The sequence below is a fragment of the Linepithema humile genome, chromosome 1, assembly GCF_040581485.1.
Source record: "Linepithema humile isolate Giens D197 chromosome 1, Lhum_UNIL_v1.0, whole genome shotgun sequence".
In the NCBI taxonomy this organism is placed as follows: Eukaryota; Metazoa; Arthropoda; class Insecta; order Hymenoptera; family Formicidae; genus Linepithema; species Linepithema humile.
In genome coordinates this window covers 3,630,512-3,655,242 of record NC_090128.1, presented here as the reverse complement: position 1 = coordinate 3,655,242, position 24,731 = coordinate 3,630,512, and the positions used below count along the sequence as shown (strand labels likewise).

General features: G+C 40.0%; 2 protein-coding genes and 1 long non-coding RNA gene across 5 annotated transcripts; 1 reads left to right on the top strand and 2 right to left on the bottom strand.

Annotated features, from left to right (window-relative positions):
• Positions 1-198: 198 nt before the first annotated feature.
• LOC105674549 (L-asparaginase 1) lies at positions 199-3,890 on the bottom strand. Its single transcript, XM_012370941.2, has 8 exons — positions 3,625-3,890; positions 3,417-3,528; positions 2,982-3,096; positions 2,399-2,735; positions 1,963-2,277; positions 1,269-1,573; positions 975-1,148; positions 199-660 (listed from the first exon to the last, which is right to left on the bottom strand). Exons 1-8 carry the CDS (start codon positions 3,815-3,817, stop codon positions 277-279), a joined length of 1,935 nt encoding a protein of 644 aa, XP_012226364.2. The 5' UTR covers positions 3,818-3,890; the 3' UTR covers positions 199-276.
• Positions 3,891-4,727: 837 nt separating this feature from the next.
• Positions 4,728-21,646, top strand: sxc (O-linked N-acetylglucosamine (GlcNAc) transferase sxc). Of its 3 annotated transcripts, XM_067346975.1 has the most exons (13): positions 4,728-4,856; positions 5,254-5,370; positions 8,365-8,515; positions 8,666-8,909; positions 9,163-9,231; positions 13,789-13,985; positions 16,752-16,841; positions 16,964-17,144; positions 17,238-17,840; positions 17,931-18,445; positions 18,606-19,056; positions 19,134-19,510; positions 19,616-21,646. In XM_067346975.1, the coding sequence occupies exons 2-13, from the start codon at positions 5,256-5,258 to the stop codon at positions 19,803-19,805; spliced, it is 3,183 nt and encodes a 1,060-aa protein (XP_067203076.1). In that variant the 5' UTR covers positions 4,728-4,856; positions 5,254-5,255; the 3' UTR covers positions 19,806-21,646. The 3 variants fall into 3 exon arrangements, with proteins under 3 accessions (XP_067203076.1, XP_012226398.1, XP_012226397.1); XM_012370975.2 differs by lacking the exon at positions 4,728-4,856 and having other exon boundaries at positions 5,058-5,370; XM_012370974.2 differs by lacking the exons at positions 4,728-4,856; positions 5,254-5,370 and adding an exon at positions 7,424-7,774.
• On the bottom strand, positions 6,258-7,289 carry LOC136996966 (uncharacterized). Its single transcript, XR_010887794.1, has 2 exons — positions 7,212-7,289; positions 6,258-6,569 (listed from the first exon to the last, which is right to left on the bottom strand). It is a non-coding gene; the product is annotated as an uncharacterized lncRNA (long non-coding RNA).
• Positions 21,647-24,731: the final 3,085 nt, after the last annotated feature.

Sequence of the window (24,731 nt, the reverse complement as noted above, 5' to 3'; positions counted from 1 at the left end):
GTAAAAATGCTATGTTCATTCAATAGAAAAGTTTTGCAACCGTATGTTTGTTTTGTTATTATAATTTAATTTAAAAGTAACTAAACGTGTAGTTTTTGACTGTATGTACATATTCCTCTGCGAAATTTCACGTATAAGTTACATTATAATTATAACAAATACAATTAAATTAAAAAGAAATATCAAATTGCATCAGGATTAATTAATTCAGACTTTTTATTTAAACCTTTTTTAAGAATAGCAAATTTTAAGTCAAGATATTAAACTGTCGACAAATCAAGATCTTGCGTTTACATGCATCACGATTTTATTGTCGTCGGCATCATTATCGTCCTGTTTGAAAGGCGCCAATAAGCGCATTGCGTTCCCGGCTTGTACGGCTTTTGCGAGATCCGCCGCAGTTTGTCCCAGCATGTCGATGGAGCACGGATCCGCGCCGTGATCCAGCAGGAATTCTATCGTTTCTGCATGGTCGTGAAGAGCGGCAAAGTGTAGCGGTGTGCATCCGGAGGCGTTCTTCTGCGACAGATCGGCACCGGACAGCAGATACGATTGCAGGCGCTTCTTATTTCCGGCGGTCGCGGCCGCACACATCCTCGCTCCTATCAGCAGAGCGTTGCCGTGAAGATGCGCGCCGCATTGCAGCAGCACTTTGATAATCTAGAAAAGAAGAAATCGTACTTCTAGCGCTACTGATGGTGCAAGTTATTTAAGACTCCAGTTTGTCAATTAAAACTAATTAAAGAGACGATAATATCTTTCAGTACACCTCAGAAACTTACGATCAGATTTTTCTCACATAAATGTAATTTATATACGTAGATAATTTTCTCTTTACATTTTTATCTATCTATAAAGACTTTTGAGCCATTTATTTTACGGTTCAGCTTCAATAAAGCATCTTAAATACTATAGAATTTCATAGAATTACATTTCCGAATCTAATATTCTTGAATATTAGAAAATTGTCTCACCTCGTGATGATCGTATTCGATTGCATCGGTGAGAGGCGTGCGATCAAACCGATCTTTAACATGAACGTTGGCACCCATCTTTAAAAGACGTCGTACGACATTTATATCCCCTTCACAGCAAGCTATGTGTAAAGCTGTTCGGCCATCTGCATTGATCTGTGAGATGTCCGCACCCTAAAAAGAAAAAGCTAGTTATAACAATAATCCGTATGCAATACACAGCAATTTTACATTGTTTTTATACTAAAACAACATGGTATCTGATTAATATAAAATTAAATGGAAATTACTGACGTATCCTTTTAACGACTCAAGTTTCATAATGTCGCGTCTGATTACTGCGGCGTTCAACATAGCCGGAAATAGGATCGATCCCAATTCTTGAAGCTCGGCCGCTGAAGATAATCTCAAAGACCTAGCCACAGCCTCCACTAAATCCCAATCCTGCATGGTAGGCGGTCGGCCGGCCGTTAGCTCGCCTCGCAAATTGGTCTGCATCATTTGTCGCTTGGTTTCCGTATCCCACTCACGTTTTGACAAAACATAGGCGAGTTTCGTTAACGCGGCCTCCGGAGTCATGTCGAAACCCGATATCACTCCTACATTAACAATAAATGAGTAATCATTTATCAGAAAAAGTATTTAAACTTTAGACACTGTTGATGAAGAAATATTTACGTTTAGATAACTGTCGTTAGATAACTGTGTTGTGCTGCTTGCATATTGACATTGTTTGACATTGTTTGTTTGTGAACATTGTGCAAGTTTGCATATTTTTCAATCGATTTTTATTTCTTCTACACTGATTGCAAAATTTAATGAGAAAATAAAGAGTGTAAAATAATGTAAAGAGTATGGAATAAAATTGCTTATATAATTAAAAAAGAATTTCTTTCAATATTATTTAGAATAATATAGTCGTGCAATCACTATATTTAAGCTGCGAATCATTTTTCAACTTTTTATTAGAATATAAACTATACTATACCAGCATTTTGGAGCAGTTTTCCAGCTTCGTATGCATCCGATACACATCCGTTTGCGCATTGCGTGATATTTACAATTATCACACCGCGCTTTGCCGCCGCACGAAATTCTTCGATAATATCTTCACGATTTGTAGGAATATTCCCCGTGCCATAAGACTGCAGTACGACGCCCTCGATAGGTGACTGAAGAAACACTTTCACCAGATCGGACGTGATGCTGGGAAACAGCCGGAGAAGACCTACGTTTCGGTTGAGGGATGCATGTACGTAGAACTTCTCCAAAGTGCACGGCCGGAAAATTGAGCGATAGTCGACTGTAAAAAAATATTTCCTTTAAAGATATAAAAAGATAAAATGTTATCGGAAAAATGTTATCGAAATGATAAAAAATGTATACAATAATTATAGAAAAAAATTTGATAATATTAGAGAAACCTTCAATCTTGATGTTTGCCGTGGCCAAAGGTGGAAAGTTGGATGAATGGAAGGCTTCGAAGGAAGTTGCGGACATCTTGCTCGTTCGATTGCCGCGCATTAAATTCGTACCGAAAAACACGCATACCTCAGGTATGTTGTAATTGCCCGCTATTACAAGAGACGCCAAAAAATTGTCTAGACCGTCGCTCCTTGTATCAAAAATCGGCACTTGCGAACCGGTGAGAATGACGACTTTGCCCAGAGCTTCCAGCATAAAGGACAAAGCGGACGCAGTGTAACTCAGAGTGTCGGTACCGTGAAGAATCACAAATCCGTCGAAGTATTCATAGGATTCCTGTAAGGAAAAAACTGTGTGTCAAGATTTTATTGCCTGATTTTATTCATAATTATTAATATATAATATAAAATTTTTACTTTACTTGCAAGATTACTAATTGCAAGTTTTGGCATTTTATAGATCTTTATAGAACTTTAATATGTTATATTATTAAATTCAATTCAAATACTTAAAAAAAATTTACGCTATTAGTCTGTGTTTTGAATATATATTGTAATGCATATTGTAATTTAAGCGATGTACTTTGATATCGTTTGCAATGCGAATCCACTCATCCATAGTCATGTTACAGGAGTCACAGAGATTTGAGTATTCTAGTACACTATAAATAATCCGGCGATTGTCAGTTGCAGTCACACTATAACAAAAAGAAAGTACGTTTTAACATTGTGTAAAGAAAAGTACGAAAGACCAGCTTACATTCTTTCGTAAATTAACAAAAAAATTTACTTTTACTTTTGCAATTTATATTTTTTACTAAAAGAAATAACGGAAAATAAATGTACGAATTAGAAATAGAATTCATTTTTATGAAAGAAGAGAATTAAACAAAATTATTTCTAATAGAATTCAGAAGAAATTTAAAAGAAACTTAATAGTTGGTTAGCTTGTTTTTATTCTTCTTAGAACTTCGTGTAACAAAGTTACATCATATTTACATAATATTTATTTACTTACGGCAGCACTAGCGGTCCCATCGCGCCAAACCTTTTCTCAGCATACTCGCGATCATGTAACTGTGGATACTTTCGTAGATTTTTGACAAACGCGTTAGCTATCGGTACCAGTGCTAAAAAATAAACACTTTGTTATTGCCAGCAAAATATATGATAAAGATGAAGATAAGAAGCTGTCATAATTTCACACAAATTTTATGTACTCTTACCTCCTTGTTCATTTCTCATCATTCCTATTGTGCCACCTGTGAAAAGCACGAGAACACGTCCCTCGGGTTTGTTTTCATTGCCCAAATCATTGATAAGGTTCTTCTTGGTTCTGCTGTCCATAGTTCCACCATGACTCGTTTCGCCATTCTCATTGAGCACATTGTTAAGCGATTCGCATGATGATCGTGACATATCCCTCTCTGCCTGATCAGTTTTCAGTCATGTGCAGTTGCTCCAATGGATTCTTCGAAAGTGATAACTCATGTTTTACAAGCAATGCATCTTATGACCTTACTACTGATAACATACATTCTACTAGAGATTAGATAGGAATGAATAGGAAATGTTCTATTTGAATTTTTAATATTTCAATTGTTTTATATTTTTTTTCAAAAATATCATACTTTACCATTAGTTATAAATATATAAAATATAAAATATAAAATTATTATATATAAAATATATAATTTGTTTAAATTTTAGATTCAACTTTCAATTAATAAAAATTGAAATATAAAATATAAAATTATCTGTCTGAATGAAAGTTACACAGATTACAATTTTTAATGAGTAATAACAATTGCATAAGATATCGAGCAAATTCCGAAGCATACTCAACTTTGCAATTAAGATTAGTTAAGAACCAAAATTGTGAGATAAAGATAAGAACCACTTGTCCATTTTTTTTTATTAACCATTTGAATCTTGATATGTTATAGTACAATTATTAAATAAAATTAAATCTTATTATTGTTTAATTCTTTATCAAAACCAAATTTTATATTTCATCATAAAGATATAATAATAAACAATGTGCAATATAAAATAATTTTTTTATATTGTAATAAATTTAAGTCCTACATACCGTTTTATACGCTACTGATTAATTGTCAAATGACACAACTCTTGCTTTATGATCGATTCATATTGCATCTTTCAACATCTAGTATCCAATAAAAAACTTGTTTTCCTAGGAACTAATATGTTGAAGTATTGAACTTTGGGTGCAAGTGAATTCACCATTAGACATCTATCTAGTTATTTCTTTTACTGGTGCTCCTATTACACTTTTTGCTTTCAGAATCAAATAAGTACATAATTAAGCATTAGACAGAAAAAGAGGAGAGAGAAGAAATGCAGGAGGTGCATCTGTAAAGAACGGATTATCGATTGGTTCTACAGCTTGGCGACCTTCGCGATTTCTTGCTATCCGAAAATACTGAAGACATCCGTAAGTTACTGAATGCATTAGACGATCATTCTTCCTGAGCCAGATTGTAAGGTACTTGTAAGATACTTTCCTTCCGACAAGCTAACCTCAAAGATCATGAATTGAATATTCCCTCTCTCTTTCGCGCACGCTCTATTCATCTTTGTCATCATTGTCGATCGGTCGCCGAAGACGTTCGAACATGACTCTCGAGTTTCCGGCGCTCTCGCGCGACGAATTCATGATGGCGCGCGCGTGAGAATCGCGCTCACGTATGCGTCGAAAATCGGCCTGTTGTGCAGTTTTCTCAAAAGAGTCGAATCTCGGACACGATTTTCCGTATTATCGCGAGCGTCAGTTTAGTACTCGCGATCCGTCGCATTCATCTCGCATCAGCTCGTCTCTGTTTCTGCCGCAGTCATGCAGGCGCAACAGCAACCGCAGCAGCAACAGCAACAGCAGCAGGGCCATCAGCAGATAGCAGGAACCAGCGTGATACTGAAAATGAACGAGATCCAGCAACTGTCGACTGTTGGTACGTTAATACTCGTCTTTCTGTTTCGCGAAATTTGAGCAAGCATCTTCGTCCTGTTAACCTGCTCCGCTTATATTTGTCTCTTACACTCGTTCTTGCATTTTCAATGTCCAAATCGCGAATGTTGTATTCTCAGTATAGCATTTTTTACGTTTTTCCACAATTGGTACATTTTTTTTCTATCAAAGCTATGAATATATTTGTTTTATTTTAAATGCACATAGTGTAAGAAAGTGCAGCTGAGAGAGACAGACCTATATATGTAGCTGCGAGGTCATATCATATGTATATTTGTGCCATTTTGCATGCAATTACTAAGATAATTCAGGTAGGAACAGTTGGAAAAGGAAAGATGTAAGACATCCAATGCTTCTCGACGGTCAAGCACTCTCAACATTTATTTCTAGAAGAAAAGCAAATTTAATTTATAAAACAATCATATCAAATTACTCTGATATTTTCTGTTTATTATTAGATAAAGCAAATTAAATTATAAATTTGTCTCTCAACTGATACTGTGATGAAGTTTCCATTACAAAACATCTGATAATTTTACATGTAAAATAATGTTTAATTATTGGAATCAAGGCAAACACATTTTGTTCTTGAAATAGAAAATAACTTAATAACATTGTGAAGTAGAATCTTGAATTCACATTTTGCATATTTAGCATCATGTTCAGCGTTGTAATAATAATAATCCCCATTTATGTCATCATCATACATTAAAATTCAATTAATTGTAAGTCATATTTTTCTATGCTTATATATATGGGATTTTTTTTCTATTTCGTCCTTTTGACTTTACTTTTATGGTGCAGACAAAGGGTAAATATATACTTTAATACCGGCGGTTCATTTTGGCCGGACACCGGTTACGAACACCGTGTGTTCGGCACAAAAGTATTTTTCTCTTTCGGTTTTTTTTTTTTCTTTATAAATTCACCGGCGCCGTGCATGGTTTGCCATCCCTCCCTCAATAACGAATTCCTCTTCTCTCCGCTTCCTCCCTTTTCGTTGAACGCGACAATGGAATATTCCACTGGGTACCTATTCCATCTGCCTTCTGCACCAGGAGGGGAATCTCCCTTCCTCTCTTTCCCCGCTGCCCAGCCTTCTCTTTCGTCGTTAGAGCTTGGTTCTCGGCAAGGACGTGTGTAGTAATTGGCGAGCCACAGCACAAATTTTAACTTGTATTTCTAAATAAGTGATATCGAGACGATTGCAATTAAAATTAAAATTAATTTTTTAGTTGTAATTTCAATTAGAAGAATGTTTAATTCATTACACAGATGTATATTTAAAAAGATATCAATAGGAAGAACTTGTTCTTATTGATTTTCTCATTTTTAACATTGCATGTCTTTACAACTAAATCTTAGATTCGAATTCTACAGCGAAAATACAGTTTATTGATAGTTATTTGAATAGGATCTTATTATCTATTTATATCTCTGAAACTTACATAATTTGTGAAACGTATAAAAGTGTTGTAGCGGCAATAAGATCAATCGCACAGTAAATTTAGCAGTTATAACATAAAAGAATAAACGCAATTGGCTTAAAATAAGGATTATTTTTTTTCTCTAAGCACGAGATGAAAAAACGCAACATACAATAAGCATTATTAACGCACTTCCGGGTAGGCGTGTTCGCGCAGCACGATTATTGAAAAATCCAGAAATATTCTTATTGGTAATTTAAAAAACTAGTTAATAAACTTGAAACAAAAATCCTACGTTTAAAGTATCAATGTTCGAATGGCATTTAATGTTGCTCCAGAAAGAAATTTCTAACGCGAACGGAGAAAATCGTCGCCTCGCGGCCGTGCTGATACATACATTCCTGAAGTTTCTACCCTCGCCCCCTGCTTCTCTTTCCGCTCCTTTCTGACGCGCATCGCGTCAGGTCGCTGCAGCACCAACCAATCGGTTCGTTCGTCGTGCTGCCTGCGCTCCGAGGTAGGCAACGGTAGAGGAGTGGAGGGTGAGCTTAGCAGAGCGTACGTGTAGCAAGGTTCGGAACGGAGCGCAACGACTTTATCAGAGGACGGAGTTGGGTTCGCGTCGAAGCCGACAGGTCAAAAAACTAATTTGGAATCTTCGCCGGGAGTCGAAGCAGACGAAGCGCGGAAGTTTTTGAGATCGGAAGCCCCGAGGGGGCCTTTTGTCTTAACATCGTGCGATCGTTCTCGCCCCGAAAATGAGCGTGCATGTCGCGGAGAAGAAGGGCAGCGCGCTGAAAAGCACGAACGGGCCGCTGATCACAAGCATGGACAACAACGAGGACAACGACTGGCAAAACGGACAGAATCTTCTGGTTGTCACGCAGGACACCACACAGAGCAAGGAGCTGATTAGCCTTGCCGATAATCAGACCATCAACGTGGCCTTGGATAACTATTGTTCGTACATCCATTTTTTGGATATCTCCTTTTTTTATCCAAGAGAAACGTGACTGTGAGAACGATTGGCTATTGATGTGACAGTTGGAGATTTGTTCACAGTCGATCGGTCTTTTGTTTAGAAATACTCGTACACATTTGCAATTAATTCCGAATTTTTATTACAATAATTTGGCGCTTATATATGGTGGGATATATTTATTTTCGGTGTACCTAAGTGACGTTGATTTTGAGAAGTCGGGAGGGAAGGGGAGCGTTTACGGTTTTTTTCATGTATATATCTTTCCTTTCTACACACTCGGCAATGTCATGGCACATCATTCCTACAACTATCGCGCGTTCGGCGAATAAGCATGCACTCCTGTAGCCGTGCAAAATCCTAAATCCATATTTTCAGCGTTACAAGATTTTTCCATCTGCTCGTTAATGAGCGACGAAAATATTTTCTGCATTAATGAACTGCTTATGCTACTTAACAAAATATATAAAAGATACAAATGCAATCGAACTACAGAGATATCTTCTGTCGACTATGAATTCAATATGAGTCAACTTTGTGACCTCACGCGTTGTTTTGTTTCTTATTTTAGGGTTACTGGAACTCGCCCACAGAGAATATCAAGCAGGGGATTATGAGAACGCCGAGAGGCACTGTATGCAGTTATGGCGACAAGAGACAAACAATACAGGCGTTCTTCTCCTACTTTCTTCGATACATTTCCAGTGTAGAAGACTGGAGAAGTGAGTATCTTCTTATTACATCTATTTTTTTTTATTAGATATATTAAAAGTGGAATATGCTAAATGCATAGGTAAGCAGACTGGCGGAAATATTGTAAATTATTATATTCTTCTGGATGTGGAATAAAGATGTAATTTTGCACATTTCAGATCAGCGCATTACAGCAGCTTAGCGATAAAACAAAATCCGCTATTGGCAGAGGCGTACAGTAATTTGGGAAATGTGTATAAAGAGCGTGGACAATTACCGGAAGCCCTGGAAAATTATCGTCATGCTGTCAGACTGAAGCCCGACTTCATCGATGGTTACATCAACTTGGCCGCGGCGCTCGTAGCAGCCGGTGATATGGAACAAGCCGTCCAAGCATATGTCACAGCGCTGCAATACAACCCCGTGAGAAAATTGGCATTACGAACATATTGCAAATTAGCTTTGATTTAGTAAACGGCTTGAAAATGCAGAGAGAAAATAAATCTTGCTTAAAAGATTTTAAGTCAAATTATGTTTTTTATACAGCAAAATATTACTACGTTATGAATTGAAAATATTAACGAATTTTTTTTTTCATTGAATCGATGTTTCGTTATATCAAATCTTTTATTTTGTCAGCTGTGCGGAAGCAATTTACATATTTTGCTTGTTTCAGGACCTTTATTGTGTGCGGAGCGATCTTGGTAATCTTTTGAAAGCATTAGCAAGACTTGACGAAGCCAAGGTATGTTTTAGAATTGTTTTTATTAACTATAAACTAATCCAACGTGTTACGCACATGTTCGCGAGCATTTTTACTTCGATCAAGCTGCAGGCGACGGAACCGAGTTAGAAACAGCGCGTTATACTCCTTGAGCTAAGAGATTGCTCCATACAGAAGCCTAAATTTTCAAAAAGTATCCCTCCTATCTCGAAAGTTATATCAGCCTTCCCTTTCCTAAATCCCGGAAACGACGGAAATTGACAATAATTAAATTTTTCGGGCGTTTTCTCTCTAGATCAAGGAGAACAGAGAAATTCACTCTAATTAATTACGTCTCGCTAATTAGGAAATGTTCCGTCATCCTCGGATCTTTGTTGACGTCTTTTGACGGGGTACAAATGCATCGCACGTATGTGCACGAGCTACAGCACGCAGTTCTCCGTGAAATAAGCGGGCCGAGCGGAATCTGTTCGCGTTTTTGCGATGAGAAGCTTTCACTCTTTGCTAAGCAACTTGCAAGCGCGGCGCGCAATTCCCCGTCGTCGAGGTGACTTTGTAGAATCATCCAAAGGTTTTTGAATATTGTTACATAATTGTTACGAAATGTGGAAATGCAATCGCGAACTCTCGACGGCGGATCGAGAATTGCGCGCGTTCCTTTATCCTGAAGAATCGCGTTTCATGTTGCCAGCAAAATTTTAATCTTCGGAGCAACATCAAGCGACGGTTGTAACCCTAAACAATATAACAGTTTTTGACAGACGCGTTTCAATCCGGATATTTTGGAAAACCTGATTTTTCTTTGTGCAAAAGAAATGTAATGTCGGAAATAAGTTAAAACTCGATCCAGTATATTAAAATATGAATTTGGTTTTTCCGATGATTTTTTTGCGCAGTTAATTTATTGTTATATTTGAAAAGAATTTTTTCTAATCGAAAATAAGCAAATATTTTATAATGTTTAGGGTTATTGTCACGAAATAATTGAAGACAAAGCACCCTTCCGCATTGCGCGTTTTGCAGCAACATCGAGAAGAAAGAACGTTCTGCTTCTTTCTAGGAGAAATTTGTGTTGCCGCAAATCATGAAATTTTGTCTTGCCAGTCCCATCCGTGGAGTGAATCTCAATTTTAAATTAATTCTCGATGCCGATGGGCCTGGCAGCGCGCGAAGTGTAGCGAATGAGCCTGATCTTGTCTCTTGTTTGGAGTGTGCGATCTGCTGTTGTTAATCGTTGCGCACGTGCATTCACCACGTGCGTGCTTTTTCAGCACTTTTCGTTGACGTAGAAGATGTTAGAAAGAAAGAGGGAGAGAATCTAAAGTGTGTACGATGACATTGGCGCGAGATCACTTGATCAGAGTTGTTTCGCAAGCTATTACATCATATTGATTAGTAATGCGATAGTGTTTTATTAGAGATAATATTTTAGAGACAGTTTTTAATTTTATGCGTGGAAGAAAAGATCGAAGATTTCAGAATTATGTAAGAACTAATATATTGCCTTTAATATACTATCTCTAAGTACAATTAATAAAATTTATACGCAAGTTGATAAAATCGAAAAGTAGGAAAGAAAAACAAGTTGTTAGATGAAATTATTTAAGCAACGGGATTTATGACACTTACTAATTGCTTCCTGAATCAATGATCGATTATTGATCGGTCAAGTGGTCTACTTTGGCAGCGCGGCGCGGCGAAAATCGGTGAGAGCGCATCTGTAACATGCCACATGCACTTTCCGTCCAGTTTCCGGCTGTTTCTGGCGACAAACGCCTCCGCGTACATCGCGCATTATTAATAGACACGATTTATGGATGCGCTTTCGCCTAGTTCTGAAAATTATAGCAACGAGGAAAGCTTCCCGTTACATTTCCCGCTATTCCTGAGAACTGATTGGTACGCTCGTCCGTTTTTTGCCGAGCTCATTTAGCCGTCTACTGTGAATATAAAATGACGCAGATTCCGTTGACCGCGCGATTTTATTTTTCCAATTAGAGTATTGGTATTGCTCTCAAAGAGTAACAGAGTGTTGAAGAAAAGAAATGAGAAACGCAATTGAATCGCGAGAGAGAAATTCGAGATGTGAAACACGAGCAGCTGGCTGACGAGCTCGGCGAAGCGTGTCGCTCGCCGGCACGCGTGTTACCAAACTTTTTTGTGTATACACGTATATAGAAAGAAAATAAAGAAAAAAAGATGATAAAAAGATAAAAGACAAAGATTGAGGCGAAGAGTTAATCAGTGAAGAGACATTAACGCAGCTGTCTTGTTGTTGTGGATGGGATGACTCAACTCTAGGAGGGGAAGTGCAGGAGCGATGTGAGATTGGTCGGTTACCGCGGAGGTTCCTTCGTCAAAGGGTGAATCTGAATCTGGTTATTCAGTAACACACTGTCTCTCGGTCTAAGTTTATTATGAGAGCTTGCAAGCCGTACCTACCGAGTCAGCCTACCGAAGGGTACACTGCAGGTAAAGTAATTCCCAAGGCCGGTCTCTAAAAGATTTCCAATACAATTCCGATACCTTTCTCGAGTCCTGTCGACAAAAAGGATCGCAGAGTCCCTTGTCCTTCCAGGTATTGCGAAGCGATTTTACGAAGGACGATCGATACAACGGCTACACCTAGATTTCTATGCAGATCAGTTCGCTGGAAGAAATTTTAAAACAAAATAGTTTCTTATGATGTAGAATGTTCTATAATTTTCGCTTATTCCTGTAATCATTCTTATCGCTAAAGCAATTTTCGAAGAGCGATTTATGAATTTATAAGTTTTCAGAAATATATTCTTTAAATATTGTCATCAGTTTTTGAAATATTGCATTAATAATAAATAATATGTTATATTTTTTTTGCTGAGTAATATCGAAATACTTTTATCAAATAATTTTTTTATATAATTCAATATTAAATTCTTTCCAAATAGCGCACTATTACAATTATAATGCACGATACTCATTTGTGTTATATCGCACAGTTGAATGCAATGGAATCGTCAATAATTCTCTCACTCCCTTTCCACCATTTTTTTCCTTTAATTCCAGGTACCGCACATCCTGCAAGAGACCGGTCAACTGTAAATGCCCTCTTACTTATTGTTTAGGTACGGATTACTCTGTTCAATATCAATGCAGCCCGCCTCTCGGCACGCGCGATGACAATCCATGCTGAGTCCTTAGAGTCGTCATCCTTCTGCCGTTCGCAAACCCTTCTGACTGTTTTTCTGCCCGAAAGAAATCGAAATTATTTCTCGCGTAAATCTCGAGAGTCGGACTACAAGTTTGAGTCGACTTCAGCGACGCGACGTTCAACGCGCAGTCGAGTCCGCTAGACGCATTCCGGGGGACTCCACGTGCATCGAAAGTCGTGCGTTACTCACTGATGACGTCTCTAGCGCGCACCTCGAACACCCTGTCATCCCGAAACCTCCCCCCCTGATTCCCATCTGAGAACGCATTGTTAACCACAATTACGAGGCGACCCTCGTTCACTCTGTTTCCATTCCTTGCCTCTTTCTTGCCCTCGATGAGCGCGAAGAGGGCTTATCTTAAGATCGGCGACACTGAGAGAACCAAGGAAGAATCCCCGTGTAACGAAAGGACTGCCAATATTATCATAGAGAGATGATAATAACGATATGCAGAGAACTGATCGCCGGATATCTTGTATTGTTTTCTTTTTTAGCTCTCGATACTTTTTTTTTATTTCAGGAAATCTATTTGTTACTTTGTAGTCAAAAATTCAGTGTGATTGATGTATAATTTTAATATGCAAATTGCGCGGATTTATATATATATATATATATATATATCTTCACAGATTTTTGGTTTCACATACCTTTGCTTTCGCAGACATCTTCCATGGATTTTTGATTTTCCGCCAAGCTTTGATTTCAGCTCTGATTGATACTTTAAATCTAGATTAAATTAACGACACTGTCGTCTTCTCGGATCTGCTTCAGGTGTAAAGTTTATTATTCTTTTGTGATATTAGTTTTAAATTACCATATTTATACAGGACGTCAGAAAAGGATTCAGGACTCGAAATATGCTTATTATTAAACTGACTGAAAAAGTACTTAATTAGCATGCATGAAAAGATTGGCATCAAAGTCAAAAATAATTTGTGTTGAACGTTTTAAAAACTTTAGCATTCTAGCGATATATTTTTCAAGGAGATGATCTATAATCCTGAAATCTGAAAAGATGAAAAATAATCCAGCTTACGAGTGGAGTTGCGAGTAATCGCAGGGGGATTTAGGTAACCGTAAAGAGACAAGGAAAGCATCTACCGTTTGGAGATGGGGCTTGGGGGGACGTGCGAGGAAGGGAAACAGAAAGGACAGGGTGGCAAAACATATTATTTTTTCATCGACAACAATGATGAAGGGATAAACCAAGAGAGAGAGAGAGAAAGGGAGAATGTACGAAAGAGAGCGAGAGAAAGTGAGAGAGTGAGAGAGCGAGGGTGAGAGAATGAAGCTGCGGCGCGGCGATGGGAGGTCGGGCATAGCGCGCGGCGCGCGTCTCTTTGAGTTCGCGAATGAAATTACTGTAAACTGCATTCTGTTTCTCTAGGCCTGCTATTTGAAAGCGATCGAGACGCGACCGGACTTCGCGGTCGCCTGGAGCAATCTCGGCTGTGTGTTCAATGCTCAAGGCGAGATATGGTTGGCCATTCATCATTTTGAGAAAGCAGTCGCCTTGGATCCTAATTTCTTAGATGCGTATATCAACCTCGGGAATGTGTTGAAAGAAGCTAGGATCTTTGACAGGTTTGTTTGCATGCGAATCGATGATTCGTTAATTTCCTTCTTATATCTTAAGCGACGGGTGTCACGTGTGACAATTAATTTCGGTAATGCGAAATAGCTGAGGAACGCGATCAAATTAATAGCGAATTTCAGTTTTCATCTATTTGCACGAGGTAGCGATTTTTTTATTACACTTACATGATGTAATTTTGAACATTACGGCTATTTGATACTTAAAATTCACAATATAAAGATTTTTCAGTTTAAAATTCGAATCTCATAACTTCTCACAAGATATATTTGCTATTTTTTTATAACTTAATTGCTCTCCAATTGTGACACAGATTTAGAAAAATGATGTACGAAGAACTATATAATATACGCACAGTGTTGATCAATCGACGTCGTAAAATCTTCATAGTCGTCGGTTTTAAAGTCTGTGCGAGATCAAAAGGACTTCAGTTATTCCATTGATGTGTAATCGATGTTATCATCAATGGGCGGTCGAAAGTCATACAAGTTCTTTTTATCAATATTGCGCTTTCTTTTGTCATAAATATATATTCTGTAAACTTTTATACATAATATAATATCGGAAATTGCAACAAATTTAAAAATACAATATTTCTAAATTTGTGTAAAGTTGCCCACTGAAAGAAGAGATGTGTTGAACGGCAAGATCGTCAAACTCACACACGTTCCACAACGTTGTTGCACACAAAAACAACCGTACGTAGCGCATGAGCTGTCGAGTAAGCACCGAGAATCGATATTCATGTAACGTTCTTAAGTTCATCGTTCTCTGCTCATTCGAACGACAATTCGGACGATGCACCGTTCTTTGCAGGATGCATTCATGAACGTCGTGCACAAAGTGTTTCGTATTATCGGTATCGATACTTTAATTAGTTTACAGCGAACTTCGGCCGTAGAACATTTTTATACCTTTTTTTTTACACTTGGCGCCGGAGCTCTTAGTCTAATATCGTTTTTATTTCTCCGCGAGATTCGTAAATCTACATATTATTGCTCTTCCATTGCCTTGTCCTTGTACATAAATTCTCGGTTTCGAGGGGCCTCGACGGTAATGTCGCGCCATACGACGTAACGTATTCATCTCCGCGTTCGTCCTCTTTAATCGCGTCTGGCGCCTGCCAGTCTATTGATCTCTGCCAAGATTCGTCTGAATGGCCAAAGAAATAAAAGAAATTATGACGTCTTTCTCACGATATCAGCACCGCCCACATGGCCGCCCATCTACTTCGAGGATTCTAGCACTAATTCTCGAGTATATTAAAAGCATTTGATATTTTATCGTGGGAATTCAAGCAATCGGAGCGGAAAAACGTTAAAAAGTAATTTCGGCTTTTACACATCCCTCATTTTAATCGTCTCTTTCATCGATTCGTAATAATATAAGAATATCTGTAATTATATAGCAAAGACAAAATGCCTATAAGAAATGCCTAACCGTTGATTGATAATAAAACCCTCTGAAATCTTCGGCTCGGGCTCGCGGAGATCCTTTTACGCACAAAGTGGGAGGAATCCGAGGACAACTATCGATTCCCAGCAACCGCTCCACCCCCACGGGTGAGCCCTTCGCCCCCCGTTGTAGCAGGATACGCGTGCTCGTTCACAGCTTTCACCGAAAACGGGAATCTTGCTCGCGCTCGCTTGTGAGTTAAGCGACCTTCCTCCAGCTGTCAGCATCCGCCGGAGCTAATCCGTCTTTCCAGGATCCGCGCGCCGAAGGATCCGTGCTTGTGTAATTCCCGCGTTAGCAACTCCCGGCTTAGACATCTATGAATCCTGGAATCCACGTGGATTCGAGGATCTGCGTATTTCGCGCTTGTGCAATCTGCTCCTCTGATTATCCCGCGCCTTAGACGTCAGATAAATGGACGTGCATCCATGGATCTGCGTGTTCGAGGATCCGCGCGCCTAAAGGATCCGTGCTTGTGCGCTTTCTGTTTCAACGCGTGCGACGAGAGAGCGCTCGCTGGATCCACGTAGAGGACATCCAAGGATTCCGCCTTCGACCTCGCGCACGTAACGTTCCGCGTTTTAAAAGGATCAGCCAAAGGTATTGTCCGCAATGGCGCGCGTACTTCCGACAAGTCTGCGAATCCGACGGTCCGTGCTTCGTGGAATCCAGGAGCTCCGCGAGTCCGACGCTTTCAGACACCCTCGCTTCTACGCCTCTCGCATGAGCCCGCGCTCCCAAGCGTTCCTCCTTCCAAAGATCCTTAGGCCCGGGGTTTCCCGCGCCCCCGCCTCCAAGGACTCACTCATCTAACGTGCCGCGCCGTCGAGGATCCTTCCCTTGCACTCGGATCCGTGGACTCTGGGCGATCCGCGGATCCAAGAGGAGCCCGGATGAGGCTGATAGAAATAATCATCTATACGATGGCACCCTCGGACATTGATATGTCGAACGTTGATCTATACCAAGCGTGCTGGCTTCGCGTTCGGATAGAGGATAGGCTGTGCGCGTCGGCCCTCGCGCGACCTGCCCCCGGATTCATCTCCTGGATCAGGCATCACCTGGTCAAAAGGTTCATCAGACTCGTCTCTGTAGCCGCGGGCGTTGTATTAGCAACTTAATCTCCACAGTTCTCATCGAATCGGTGGAAATTGAAAATTAATTTCTTTTTTTGTAGACAGAAGAATAGTTATTAATTTCATGTTTAATACCTCACCTTTTCGCAGCCAAATCTTTCTCTATCGCGAAGAGAAGAAAAAAAGAGAGATCAATGATCATTTTGCAATTCTTGATTGTTACAGAGCTGTCGCTGCTTATCTTCGCGCGTTAAATCTCAGCCCCAACAATGCAGTTGTGCATGGGAATTTGGCGTGTGTTTATTATGAGCAAGGGTAAGCCTATACTTCGTATTTACTGTGAGAATTTACGGCAGGCTGCACGCGAACGCGATGAGACAAGGCGCTTCTTTTTTTTCTTTTATGAGAGTAATAAGGAATTATATATGATATTGCAGTCTCATTGATTTGGCAATCGATACATATCGCCGTGCCATTGAACTTCAGCCAAATTTCCCAGATGCATATTGCAATCTTGCGAATGCTCTTAAGGAAAAGGGCCAAGTTTCCGAAGCGGAGGAATGTTACAACACAGCCCTCCGGCTCTGTCCCACGCATGCCGATTCACTTAACAATTTGGTACGTAATTATTGCATTTTAAAACGTGGCATTAAAATGTGAAATGAGTGCGCGCAAACGAACTGTATTTAAAAAAAATTTTTTTTTTTTCAGGCCAACATAAAACGAGAACAAGGCTACATTGAGGAAGCGACTCGTTTGTATCTCAAGGCTTTGGAAGTATTTCCCGAATTCGCGGCGGCCCATAGCAATCTCGCTTCTGTGCTGCAACAGCAAGGCAAACTGAATGAAGCACTGATGCATTATAAGGAGGCGATTCGCATACAGCCGACGTTTGCCGATGCCTATTCAAACATGGGAAACACTTTGAAGGAGATGCAAGACATACAGGGCGCTCTACAGTGCTATACACGGGCTATTCAGATCAATCCGGCTTTTGCCGACGCTCATTCAAATTTAGCATCGATACACAAAGATTCCGGCAACATTCCTGAGGCAATTCAATCCTATCGAACGGCGCTGAAGTTGAAACCAGACTTCCCTGATGCTTACTGCAATCTGGCACATTGTTTGCAAATAGTGTGCGATTGGACCGATTATGAAGCTAGGATGAAGAAACTGGTGTCTATCGTAGCCGAGCAGTTGGACAAAAACAGACTTCCCAGTGTGCATCCTCATCATTCCATGCTTTATCCTTTGTCTCACGAGTTCAGAAAGGCTATCGCTGCTAGGCACGCTAATCTTTGCATCGAAAAGGTAAGTCTATTCATGCAATTCGATAAATCTTGTAGCAATGAGAAGGCGACTGAGATGGAAAACTTACACGACGATTGAATTTCGTTGCAGATTCACGTTCTTCACAAGCAACCATACAAATATCCGCGTGCGGTCACCGCACGCTTGAGGATTGGATACGTTTCGTCAGACTTTGGTAACCATCCGACCAGTCATCTGATGCAATCGATCCCCGGTTTGCACGACCGTGAAAAGGTCGAGATCTTCTGTTACGCACTCAGTGCGGACGACGGCACGACTTTCCGCGCGAAGATTGCGCGAGAGTCCGAGCACTTCGTCGATTTGTCGCAGATTCCGTGCAACGGAAAGGCTGCCGATCGCATCAACGCCGACGGCATTCACATTCTGGTGAACATGAACGGCTACACGAAAGGCGCCCGAAATGAGATCTTCGCGCTGCGACCGGCGCCGATACAGGTCATGTGGCTGGGCTATCCAGGTACTTCCGGCGCGAGTTTCATGGATTATCTTATCACAGACGAGGTTACTTCGCCGCTAGAGCTTGCTAGTCAATATAGCGAGAAACTCGCCTACATGCCGCACACTTACTTCATCGGCGATCACAAGTACGTAAATTCATTTGATTAAAACTTAAGACGGGAGAAAACAAGAAATATTTTACTTTAATTTAATAGGAAATCTTAAATATGTACAAAAGCATTATGCAATCGTATTGCTGAAAAATATCAATTCACAAAAGCTTGACAAAATGCATTTCTTTCTCAGGCAAATGTTCCCTCATCTGAAAGAACGCTTAATCTTGGCGGACAAGTCGAATCACAAGGGCAAGGTAGCGGACAACGTGGCGGTGATCAATGCCACGGATCTTTCGCCGATGATCGAGAATACTTTAATAAAGGAGATTCGCGAGGTTATTGTGCCGGATAAAAAACAGCCCGTTGAGATTTCGCTCAAGATCGCCGAGTTGCCGACCACCACTCCGATCGAGACGATGATCGCCTCCGGGCAGTGTCAGATGTCCGTGAACGGTGTCGTCGTGCAGAACGGCATGGCCACCACACAGGTGAACAATAAGACCGCTACGGGCGAAGAGGTGCCTCAGAACATTGTGATCACAACCAGGCAGCAGTACGGCTTACCGGAGGATGCCGTTGTCTACTGCAACTTTAATCAGTTATACAAGATCGATCCACTCACTCTACACATGTGGGCGCACGTAAGTGGTGATCGGTCGACTTCGCCGGAATCTAGCTTTCGTTAAGTATTCTTAAATATCCCACTATTCGATTTCAGATCTTGAAACACGTGCCAAACGCGGTGCTGTGGTTGTTACGTTTCCCGGCGGTTGGCGAGCCCAATCTTCAAGCGACGGCGCAGCAATTGGGTCTGACACCTGGCAGAATCTTGTTTAGTAATGTTGCCGCCAAAGAAGAGCACGTAAGACGAGGTCAATTGGCTGATGTATGCCTAGACACACCGCTCTGCAACGGACACACGACCAGTATGGACGTGTTATGGACTGGAACGCCAGTGGTGACGCTGCCAGGCGAAACTCTAGCCTCTCGCGTCGCCGCTAGTCAATTGAATACTCTCGGCTGCCCAGAATTAGTCGCGCGAACGCGACAAGAGTATCAAGATATCGCCGTCAGGCTTGGCACTGACAGAGAATAGTGAGTACTTTGATACTGTAAAGTTTGCAGAGTCTTCTGCAAATAAAACGTAATGTTTTACATTGCACGAACAGCATGATAAATTTGAAATGTTTTGTTTACCAGCTTGAAAGCAACAAGGGCAAAGGTTTGGAAAGCCCGTTCCGAGAGCCCGCTGTTTTGTTGCAAGTTGTATGCACTGGGTATGGAGATGCTGTATACGAAGATGTGGGAGCGTTTCGGACGCGGAGAAAATCCTGATCACGTATCGGCTGTCGATAAGAACGACAGCCAGAAGTCGTCGAGTATGTCTTAAAATATTTCATGACACGTTTCACCGTCATTTACTCAGCTTTGACTCCGCGATTTAACCATTTCTCTTTCTCAGAAATTTTAGCATTTACAACCATGGTTAATATATCTACACCCTAATGAGGTCTCGCGTAAATTTCGTCTCCCTGCTGGCTATTGTTTTTCTACGATAAATTCACGAAAGCTTAGAATAGACAGTAGACATTAATATATACATATACAAGATTCCGCATGATACTCGCGCTCTGTTCTCATCTGTTGCCTCTATTTATGATTTTTTTTCAATGTGATATTTACGTGTTTGATCGAAGAGCAATTGGATCTCATTTTGTGGAAAGCTGACAAAAGCACGGAGAAACGAGTTTCTTCGCAAATGTACAAAATTTAGAGAAACGATAAAAACACTTAGTAATAGAGGGATAATATTGATTATCTGTGGAGAAAAATAATACTTTTAATTTATCTTTTACAAATGATTTGCTTTTCTGCAAAATATAATATCGATATCGAAATGAAATGTTGACAGTGGATTTATCGAATGCACGACAGATGGAAAAAGAATTTGAAGTTCTGACGATCTCTCTTAAGCTCTAAAAATGATAAAAAATTATGTAATTGAAGATTACACGAAAAAATTGTAAAATTGTAAAATATATTTAAGAATTTTTTTTGAAAAAAATTATAATTTTATTAAGAATTTCAGTCTTGTAAATCGTGCAATCGAGAATCCACTGTACATTTTATTTGCGCTCCTCACATCGATTTGACGAGTGCAAAGACATCGAGATATTAATCCTCGCTTTTTATAGGCGACTCTTAATACAGATATTTTGCGCACGTGATTTGTTGAAAAGTGCAAGACACTTAACACAGATTAGAACTAATCAAGTTCCTTATGTTTTATTGTTTATTTTTCATCATTGTGCGATACGAATAAAAGGCCGCAGTCTTCGATCTTTGAAATTGACGATCCCAACATTCGAAAGTTCAGAGATCTACTGAACAAAAATCTTGAATATTTTAAAATAGGGAGATTGTGCGGAATGTACAAAGGATCTGTAAAACCTCGTCAGTAGAATTCCAATAAATTCAGAACTTGAAAGTTCAGGTGCTAGAGATCCACTAATTTTATCGTATAAAATTTCAAAAATCTGAGTTTAAATATCTTCAATGAATTCAAGAAGATACAAAAAATCTACCTATTGTAGTAATTATAAGATGCTAAAGATCCGAGAATCATAAAAATCTTCGAGCTTAAAACTCAAGAGCTTCGAGAGAATACCAAAAAAAATGGACCTAAGAAATCAAGAATCTAAGAAATCAAGTGTTCCAATTTTAGCATCGAGATTCTACGAGCATCCGAAGAGCGAAGTGTTACTTATAAGCGGCCACGGACAACGTATAAGCGGTTGTATTATATCGAGCGACTAATGATAATATATGTGTAAATATTAATAATAATTGTTAATTATTGACGTTAGTCCGATAGCAGATTTGCGCGATTTGTGGTACCAACAAAAAGTGTGTGAGGTAGCGGAAGATATTGGATTGTAGCGAACTGATTGTATGTCTAGAGAATAAAGACAATGAACGAAATGATCTCTCATGATGTGTTATCGGCATCCTGTGATTTGAAACATTTAGGTCGATTTACATCGTATAGCGTGATGAGACTGGTAGTCGACAGGGTCGCACCTCAAAAAGCAGCGAGTACTAGAGGACAATTGCATGCGTGCTTAGTATAATAATCGCTCAAGTAACTGTATTATATTTTCAATATGCTCCAGATTTAGATATAATCATCGATGTATTTAATATAATTAAATAAATATGGGTTACAAATTACACCCATCAAGTTTGTTGCCGTAAAATTCATACTTTCTCATGTTTATTTTACGGCTACGGATGCCTTGTCGCATTCAAGATTTTATTTAGGACATAAAATTTTATTTTATTCAGGATTTTCTACGGTATTGCTATAAATTTTTCTCGACGCGATAGGGAGTCCATTTGCTGTGGCTAATAAATACATTCGTTGATTGATGATAAAAGAGACACATGAATAACCATTAGCTGATAAAAAGATTTATTATCAAGTTGGTAATTCAGTACTCTTTAATTATCTTTTAGCTCACAAAAAATACTAGATGGCGATATTGCAACACGTCATTCGTAGCTGTGGATGAACATTTTTTGGATATGTCCGTTTTTTGTCTGTAGCCAAAGGCAACAAAGCTTCTTGGAAGTAATCTAAATTTTTAGATCTAATTTTAGACTTTTTGTCAACAGTTGTAATGCGTGAATAACTAGGCACCGCGTATATTGAATAATTTGGTCGCATAACATTCCTTCATTGCGGCCGATCAGCATATCCGCCCACCGGCAGCGCTATCAGCCACCGAGGTCTCGATAGCCGTTATTTGTTACACGTCGGTTACGTGGCAGATAAAAGCGTTGTAAATGCGGGCGGTTAGATTTCACGACGCTCGCTTATCACATGCTCGCATGAAGCCCGACGAAATTGTTTTGCGCATCGCCGCGAGCACATTTTGCGATGCTCTAAAAGCGACAGTTACTAGAGACACAACACAGCTACCGTATTTATTTTATATAGCGAAAAATTTAATTGTTGACGTGCCGAATGACAAATTTCAATGACTTAATGTATAATCGTCAATAATGCGCCAATAATGAATATCGAAATATCAGAATGAATTGTGTATTTCCAGGTCACGCCATGTAACACGCGCGAGTCCCAATTTTCGCTTTTGGCACGGCAGCAGCACTGCGATCGCGTTTCATGCAGCCCTTAGGCGCAGTATCGATTGCCACCACCTTGCGAGGGTGAAACTGGGTCGAAAGCACCCTTCCCACAGGGAGCAGTCGTTCCTTCTCTCTTTCTCTCTCTCTCTCTCTCTCTCCCTCCTTTCACGCGCGCCATTTTATATTCTCTCCTCTCACTCTCGCCGACTCATTGTTAATTATTTGTGCCGTTGTACTGTTGCGTTCATTAATATGGTCAATAATTGGAGCAGAATACGTCCCTAATTAAATCGTTCTGTTCGCGACGTATTCACGATACACGCATTTAATGTTATATTTTCATTCTTTGGCAGGGCATTTTTTCCCTTCTCTTTTTTATTCGATATTGTTGAGAAACCGTAAGTGATTGTTTATGAATGTCAGGGACTCGTCCCAGATCCTGAATAGACTTTAACGCATCTATCTATATACTCGCGCGGCCCATTTACCCTCTTCTCCCTCTGACCCGCGCATTTCATTGGCTCCCCTCCGCTGTTTTCTTCTATCTTCCTCTTCCTTTCTTCCCGCTCGCAGTGGCGGAAACGTCAATTTTCAGAAACCGACACTACGTCGCGACGTCATTGACTATAACGAGAGCGAAATTGTCACGTGCTGTTTTTCATTAAATTACGTGTGATTTAAATAATATTAAAATTCACGGTAAAATGTCACACGAAATTATCCTCTCGGAAAATCGATAAAATTGATACGCGAAATTGAAACCCTTCGATTCTTTGCCGCAACTTACGCCACTGTTCGCTACGTACCCCTTCGCTCCCGTCCACATATTCCACCACCCTAACCCGCAGTTCATCCGTCCCCCTGAACCCCTTGGTCTTCAGTGTCACGTGGGTAGGCTAGTAGGCTGCCAGATCGAGCGTTCGCCCCTCTGCCCGGGGTAGTTCGCTCGGCGTTTGCGTTTCGTGCCTCGGAGGGGGGTTGCGAAGAGCGGGCAGGAGGGAGGGGGGAGAATCTTTGACATAAATAATCAGTAGTGGAGCACCGCGGTGCCAGCCAGGTCGCCATGGCGACGGCATCGATCGAGGCCTACCAAGAGGTCGAAGCGAGTTCTACCCTCCTGGTAAACCCGCTTTTTTTTTTTCTTTCGTCCCTCGCTTCCTTAGTTCGACCCCTTCTCCCTCGATTCACCGATTCGGCCGGCGATAGGGTCGGTTCTTCCGCTCCGCTTTCTTAACGATTCGCTCGACCGCTTCCGCTTCCTGGTCGTCTGGCCGCTCCGGGGGTGACCCCGACAGGAGCAGCACGTGGATTCCCGTGGCTACGGGGCTATCCGCTGTCTTACGCGGCGTTACAGGAATTTCACTCGCGGTCGAGCATCGCGCTGCGTATCGATTATATACGGGGTGCCTCGGAAACGCGTGCGGAAAATCGAAGAATAGCATTTTTTTCGATTTTAAAATCTTTTGGAATTATTTATAAATGATCCCGATGAAAGAAAGTAATAATTTCAGATCTGAAATACAGCACAATTCACAATTGAATAGCTAATTCGTTAGATTAAACTCTGTAGACAGACTATTGTGCCAGCATTATTGCCGGCTACGAATGTTTTATAGAGACACCCTATATATATATATATATATATATAACGTGAAGTAAAATGAATAGGGACCGAATTGAGTGTCGAAAAAGGCCGCGCTGCGAAGGATTAACGAATATTTCAACTGGAAAGTTTCTTCGGGATAAAATATAACTGAGAACACTTGAGAATGAAAACTGGGTCTTTGCCTAGTAACCCACTTTACTATATTTTCGAGTATGTTGGATCGATGTCCCATTTTGCTAGAATCGTGTTCGTTTGAGAACTTTTATATTTTTAAAGCATGTAAAATGTAACTTTCATTAAATTTTCCTAAAGTTTCAAAAAAAGAATTCTAAAGAAATGATAAAGTAAAATATTCTTTTTTTAAATCAGTTACTTGCTGAAAAGAAAATCACTCTCTGATTGAAAGTTGTGTCAATTAAAGTATATTTAATTTCCTATAAATTTTCTTATTAAAAGTGGAACGAATTTTTCACCCACAAAGAAATCTGTTGTTTCTTGAAGATTTTGAAATAAGTTCAGGAAAAATTCTTTTTCGCAACTTTGCTAAATGTAGGAAAAGCT

Coding starts and splice junctions, on each gene's coding strand:
- LOC105674549 (XM_012370941.2), bottom strand. CDS start 3,817: ATGTCACGATCATCATGCGAATCGCTTAACAATGTGCTCAATGAGAAT. Junction 1,149..1,268: donor TTGAGTCGTTAAAAGGATAC/GTCAGTAATTTC, acceptor TTTTCTTTTTAG/GGTGCGGACATCTCACAGAT. Junction 661..974: donor TCGAATACGATCATCACGAG/GTGAGACAATTT, acceptor CTTCTTTTCTAG/ATTATCAAAGTGCTGCTGCA.
- sxc (XM_012370974.2), top strand. CDS start 7,573: ATGAGCGTGCATGTCGCGGAGAAGAAGGGCAGCGCGCTGAAAAGCACG. Junction 13,986..16,751: donor GAAGCTAGGATCTTTGACAG/GTTTGTTTGCAT, acceptor TGATTGTTACAG/AGCTGTCGCTGCTTATCTTC. Junction 19,057..19,133: donor CTCTACACATGTGGGCGCAC/GTAAGTGGTGAT, acceptor ATTCGATTTCAG/ATCTTGAAACACGTGCCAAA.